The 6,870-nt window shown below is 33.7% G+C and overlaps 1 protein-coding gene and 1 non-coding gene across 2 annotated transcripts; both read right to left on the reverse strand.

The window, feature by feature from the left end:
- Positions 1-3,993: 3,993 nt before the first annotated feature.
- TRNAP-UGG (transfer RNA proline (anticodon UGG)) lies at positions 3,994-4,065 on the reverse strand. The gene has a single exon. It is a non-coding gene; the product is annotated as a tRNA-Pro (tRNA).
- A 509-nt stretch (positions 4,066-4,574) lies between these two features.
- Positions 4,575-5,789, reverse strand: LOC110639668 (triphosphate tunnel metalloenzyme 3). Its single transcript, XM_021790707.2, has 2 exons — positions 5,449-5,789; positions 4,575-5,317 (listed from the first exon to the last, which is right to left on the reverse strand). The coding sequence occupies exon 2, from the start codon at positions 5,305-5,307 to the stop codon at positions 4,696-4,698; it is 612 nt and encodes a 203-aa protein (XP_021646399.2). The 5' UTR covers positions 5,308-5,317; positions 5,449-5,789; the 3' UTR covers positions 4,575-4,695.
- Between the last annotated feature and the right edge of the window lie 1,081 nt (positions 5,790-6,870).

Here is a 6,870-nt window from a genome sequence, read left to right on the forward strand (position 1 = left end):
ATGAAGAAACCTTACAAACATCCAAACTATTGAGAAACAATTACAAATTCAAGAATAGATAGAATCACTATCCAAGTCTTATATATATATATATATATATATATATATATATATATATATATATATATATATATATAATTTCTATTTTAGTATTATTGTGGAAAGGTTATTTGGCTTTATCCATTGCCAAGGAGTGGCTTTCACCCCGTTGAAGATGTAGGAGATGTAGGCTTTTGCCCATTGAGAAGAGTGATACTTAGCTATTGCACTCCCATAGAGGAAAAGAGGCGTAGACCTAAGGTAGACAGAGTATAGAATTCAAGAAGAAGTAATTCTTGTTCATTAATGAGTAGACTCTTGCCCATGTAGTTAAAGAGTAGTGATGTAGTTAAAGTAGTAAATATATTTGGTTATGTATAAAGGAGACAAATAAGACTAATTAATATATTAATATGAGTAATTTTGATGTAAGCTTTCTCTTAGTTGTAATTAGATTAATGGGTAGTATAGCTTTAAACTTGTAATGGATGATTTATTTATTGATAGTGGAAGATAGCATGTCTATAGACGTAACCTTATATAGAGAGGATGATCTACCTATATATTAGTATTTTGTATATTTGTTTTGTTTCTTTATAGTTTACACGCTTTTGCAATGCACAACAATTAGTATCAGAGCTTGGGGATGATCTCAATGAATTTGGTTGAAGATAGAGCTGCTGCAACATGTAGAAGTTGTAGACACAACAATGATGATGCAAGCTGAAGGTGGTGGATGGATTTTGAGGTATGCACTGATCAATGGATTTTGTGTCAAGGTAGAGATTGTTAGATTTGTGACTCAAAATCCTAGTAAGATTTTGAGAGACCTTTTTTTAATTTGAGTAGAAGAAATATTCCTCAATAAAATGGAGGTATATTTCCTATGTAAAGTAGAACTCTTATTTTAATATTATTACTAAATTGAGTCAGATTCTTAATCAGATTAGGATTAAGATAATTAACACTATAAATAAGATTATTATAGAAATATTATTTGGCTTTACCCACTGCCAAGAAGTGGCTTTCATCCATCGAAGATGAAGGCTTTTACTTATTGAGGAAAGTAGCATTTGCCTGTTGCAGTTCAATAGAGGGGAAGAGGTTTTGACCTAAGGTAGAGAAAGGAAATAGAATTCAAGAGGAATGAATTCTTGTCCATTTACGAGGGAGCTCTTGCCTATGTGGAAGACACTTTATGATGTAGTTAAAATAGTAAATATATTGAGTTATGTCTAGAGGAGACTGAGGGACTGACTAATGTATTTATTATAAGTAGTTATAATGTAAGAATTCTCTTGTATGTAATTAAATTAATGAGTAGTATAATTTTGAATTTATAATGGATTATTTATTTATTGATAGTATAATATGGTATACTTGTGGACATAGCTTATATGAAAAAGGTGAATCACATAAATATTAATATTTTTTATATTTATTTTTTTTTAATTTACACGCTTTCGCGGTACACAATATTAGCAAATCTTAAACAGACTCAAATCTTGCAGTTTCTACTTTTGTCATTATAATTATTTGGCAAGATCCCACTAGAGTTTCCTAAAATTGGTGTCATATCAAAAGTGAAATATCTCTTTTATTTTTATTTTTAGATTTGAACTTGATCATAAATCTATTTTAAGTCATCATCTATGGTGAAACTGGAAGAACAGAAGGAGAAATGACTATTAATTGATATAAGCTGTAAATTGAAGTTCAAAAGGCTTCACCTCAAGAAAAGGCTTGCCTTGCCTATCTACAAACAATGGTGTAGGCAAATTTTTTTTAGCTCCTAAGGTTCATCATATTCTCCATTTCTTATAATTACTCAATTCATAAACCTAAGGAGTCTTGGCTGATAATACACAGTATTGATAAGTCTCGATTTTCTTACATCTTTTAATTTTTACCATGTAAAGACTGTGTAGGACATTTGGTAAGTAGACTCAATTCCCCTTTGAAAAATGTTTAAAGATGAAAGCTCCTTAAAAGTGTGCTAATCTTTCAAATTAGACTTCTAGTTCTCATTCTAAGTCGGAATGTGATGATAGTTAGTTTTCTCATTCTAAGCATAACGACACATAACTTGTACACTTTAAAAGATATCAAGTCTTTATTTATTTTGCAGAAAATAATTTATATATAAAAAATATTTTCTAAGAAAATTATATTTTAAGAAAATTTTTTTCATGAAAATATTTTCTATCGTTTGGTTACAATATTAAACTAATAGTACATATTTATATTATATATGTATAAGTATTTTCACATTTTAATAAGATTGTTGATATATGTATTTCATATAGTCATGCAAGAGACCGGAGAAGCATTGCAACTCTGCCAAAATCTGCATGACCTCATGCATAGACTATGCAATAGCTTATGTAACTGACCGGAAAACCTCCTAATATTGCCGAAATGTGCATGACCTTCCGCATACCTTATGCAAATGCTTATGCACCTTCACGAAAACTCTATAAAGCTTACCAAAATATGCATAGGGACGTGCATGACCATGCAAACCTGTCTTCACCAATTGTTTCCAGTTCTGACTCTGCATAAGATGCTACATGGGCACAGTTTCAACCATGCAATTCCTCATTAATTGATTGAAAAGACAAGATTTTATCACACGTGTATGACCTCACCAAACACCATTATGGTCCGCTTTTAGGGTTGATGTTAGAGCATATAAAATACATTATTAACTCATTTTGAAAGGGCAGCAGGGGGGAGAAAAAGGAAAGAAAGATTGAGAGGGCAAGAGACAAAAGGAGCTGCCAACCTCATTATTTTTCATCTGAAGCTCTAATTCTTCTTTTTCTCCACCATTTTCTACACTTCTTTCATTAGGTTTCTTCAATTTTAATTCTCTTTTCATCTTTTATTTCCTTATTTTGCTAAAATCATTGTATCAAACATGAGTAATGAGTAGTTCTTCTTAGATTCTGGAGTTGGATATGTAAAATTTGAGATATTTTTAGGATTTGAGTTGATTTATCTAGATTTTATGGGTATTATGAGGTTTTATCCATTTCTTATATGCCTAATGGTATACTTAGTGTAGGATCCCATTAAGTATTATTCTTAATCCTTGATTGAAGCACCGAAAGGGAAAAACTTAGTGAGAGATAATCAATAAATTAGATTTAATTAACTTAGATTTAGAAATAGACTAAGAATTAAGAGGATTAATAGATTGATTAAGGAACCTAATGGATCTCAATTAATTTTAACTTCATAAAAGTAGGATTAAAGTTAATTAAGGTATTTTTTGTCTTACTCGAAAGAGTATTCAAATAATTTAAGAATTAATCTTCTTGAAACTCATGATTTCCATGTGTTTTGATAATCAATTTAAAATCTCAAAATAGCTTAACTATGAAACTCAAAACTCCGGAGTCACCCTTTTATCATTATTGATTATTAATTTTAATTGCTTATTACTTTAATTCTTGCCATATTTTATTTTGCTGCATTTATTTCTTGTAATTTTAGTGATACTTGCCATTCATTTAATTTCTTCACTAAATTTGCATATACACATATTAAATCTCCAATCTCGTCATTTAATTAATTTTTAGTTTAAATCCTTGTTGTTTAATTATTTTTTAGCTTAAATTTAGTTTAGATTAGTAAATTTTTATATCAAAAATTCAATTTAGAACACAATTTTTCGAGAAAATAATAATTTTTCTACATTACTTGTGCGACTATACGCATGCGGTTAGGCCACATCAATTGTCAAAGTGCGGAAAAGAACTTAGTTTTCCCTCTCCCTTTTCTTACTGCTTGCGGCAAATAACACCACCAAAACGAGTCCTATTGGTTGTGACTTGAAACACACAAACAAGGCCAGTCATTTGTATAGAGAGTACCAGAGTGAAGACAAGTAGACAGCAGTGAGACATGGAAAATTCGTAGGCAAGCTAAACTAGCTTAAAAATACGTCAAGGGGCGTTCCGAGAATCGAACTCGGGACCTCTCGCACCCAAAGCGAGAATCATACCACTAGACCAAACACCCTCGGTGCTTTTAAGACCGTCTTAATTTATAAGAATGCATGACAAACAAAAACCTATGCCTAATACATTATAGTTAGATCTAATTCAAATTTAGTGACATAATTATAATAAATTATTTTTTTAAGATCATAGTAAAATTCAGTAATTAGTTTAGTGACTATTTGTATAATTTACTCCGGGTACTCGATAGGAGTAACTTTGCAAGATCCCAATTCACAAAATTATTTTACCAGCCGCGTGCAATTCCCCGTATCATGCAGAATCACGCCAGCCATTGCACAAATTATTTCTTAGGCCATTGCAAGACCAAGTTTGCAGCCTCAGGCTCTGTTTGTTATCAGCAATCAAATAACTGATTACACAATTCTTGTGCACTATAAAACGTAATTCATTTTCTTGTATGCTCCAACAACCAGACACAGGAAAATTCAAATACAAATATTCAACACGAGCAACAGAAATTAAAGATTCATTCAGATTCAGTTGCAGAAGTTGTTTAGACACAATTAGTTAACCAACCAAAGATAAATTGCAATGCACCATTAATAAAGCAAAAAAAGAGTTTATCACATATGAATTAACTACTCAATACTCAGAAAATATCATTCACAAACCAGAGTTCACTTCTGTCTTACTGGGGCAACTTCCCTGATCTAAACACTGCAAATTTGTTAACCTTAGAGTAGGAAAACTCAATCCCATTCTCCTTCAACATCCCTTCAATCAATCTCTTATCCCTCTCAGGCTCTTTACTCTCACACTCAATTTCATAACTAGTTCCAAAATCATAAATAGTCTCATCAAGCTCCAACTTTAACCCTTTCCAGTCAAACACCTGCCTCACATTTCTAAACCCACCCAAACATACAAACCCTTGATTCTCTTTAACCCCAAACTCCTCTCTAACTCTTCCCATTATATTTGAGCTCTCCAACGTGCTTAGCCGCCATGGTTCAGCGACACACATGCGTCCAATTTGTGGGTCCAGGGGCTCTTCCTGCTCCTCCACGCGGCTCACGCCGTTGGACATGGTGGGTCTGGCTTTGAGGGAGAGGACGCAGTGTGAATCGAGATTGTAGAAGCGGAGGCGGAGAACAGCGAGATTTGAGGTGAGTTGGGAGTTTTTGCTGTCAAAAAAGATGTTTTCTTGGGCCAAGGTTTTGACTTGGAAAGGAGAGAGCACGGCGGAGAGCTTTTGGTGGGCATTTGAATCTGGGAGGCGAAGTTTCACTTCCACTTCCATAATAAAAAGACTGTTGATTGGTTGCCGACAAAATGAAGAAAACAATAAGTAATTAGTAATATTTCCTAGTAACAGAAAGAATTCAACAGAAATGGAACAATAAATTAATGTTCTGTCCAGAATGCAGTGAAGAAAACCAACCTGAAGAGTTGAAAATTACAATTCTGTTCTTTTCTTGAATTTCCAAAGAACGGGGAAGAGAATCAACACTTCATGGTCGGCGGAGATAATTAACCAATGCTTGAGGTCTGAAGGATACCGTCAGGGGCGGCTGTGGCGGTGATGGTGGTGGAAGCCGGCGCAGGGTAGTGTTTTTATCGGGTGAGCTCTGTTTTGTCTTGGAGACTAACACAAGAAGTGGGCTAATAAGCGGTAGCTCAGCTCTATGGCCAAGAGATGACAGGGCTTGAATTAAATTTTAGCCTCAAAAATTGAAAGGGATATGATTATAATTCTAATGAAACCTTCAACATTGAAGAACAAATTTTGAAAAGAATGGTACTTGATATTTGCACTTGCTGGAGATCCATCCTCAATATTGATGCAATTTCTTTATCTTAGAATGTAAAGGAACTAAGGAATTTTAGAATGAGAATTCTCATATTTATTGTCCTAGAAATAAAAGATATATATAAAAAATTACAGCTAACAATTAGGTTCCTAATTAAACTAAACTATCAAAATTGTATCAGAATCATACAACAAAAGGTAAGAACAGATATGCACACAAAAATTCTTAAACAAATGTCATAAATAAATGTAAAATAAGCGGCAGCTAACAGTTGCCTTTCCAATACCTCCCTCAAGTTGGAGCATGGAGATTTTGAATACCCAACTTGCGAAGAAGAAAGTCAAATTGATAATTTCCTAATGCTTTTGTGAAGATATCCGCATGTTGCATTGAACTACGTACATAATCTGTTCGAATGTTACCATTCAATATCTCATCACGGATAAAATGACAATCTACTTTAATATGCTTGGTACATTCATGATAGACAAGATTAGCAGCTATATGCAGAGCTGCTTGACTATCACAATACAAATTCATAGGTTCAGTATACGCCACACCAAGAGAATTCAATAATCCTTTCAACCATTTAAGTTCACAAGTTGTAGTACTCATAAACCGATATTCAGTTTCAGCGGATGAGCGAGACACTGTTTGTTGCTTTTTAGTCTTCCACGAGATAGAGGATTCACCCAAAAGAACAAAATAACCAGTCAAAGATCGTCTCGTCAAAGGATAGCTAGCCTAATCAGAATCACAGTAAGCAGACAATTTGAGATCACAATTGGCACGCAGTAGTATACCCTGACCTGGATTTCCTTTTAAATAATGCACAACTCTAACAGCTGCCTCCCAATGAGCTTTCTTCGGTTGCTACATGAACTGAGCAAGAATATGCACATAATAAGACAACTCGGGCCGAGTTATTGTTAGATAAATAAGCCGTCCCACCAGACGCCTATACTGAGAAGGGTCACCCACATCATCACTCTCGGTAAGGGCTAGCTTGTGATTTTGTTCAAGAGGAGTTTTAGCCGGCTTGCAACCCAGTA

The sequence above is a fragment of the Hevea brasiliensis genome, chromosome 1 (assembly GCF_030052815.1).
Source record: "Hevea brasiliensis isolate MT/VB/25A 57/8 chromosome 1, ASM3005281v1, whole genome shotgun sequence".
Classification (NCBI taxonomy): Eukaryota; Viridiplantae; Streptophyta; class Magnoliopsida; order Malpighiales; family Euphorbiaceae; genus Hevea; species Hevea brasiliensis.

Excerpts from the sequence above, each read along its gene's own strand:
- LOC110639668 (XM_021790707.2), bottom strand. The coding sequence starts at position 5,307 with ATGGAAGTGGAAGTGAAACTTCGCCTCCCAGATTCAAATGCCCACCAA.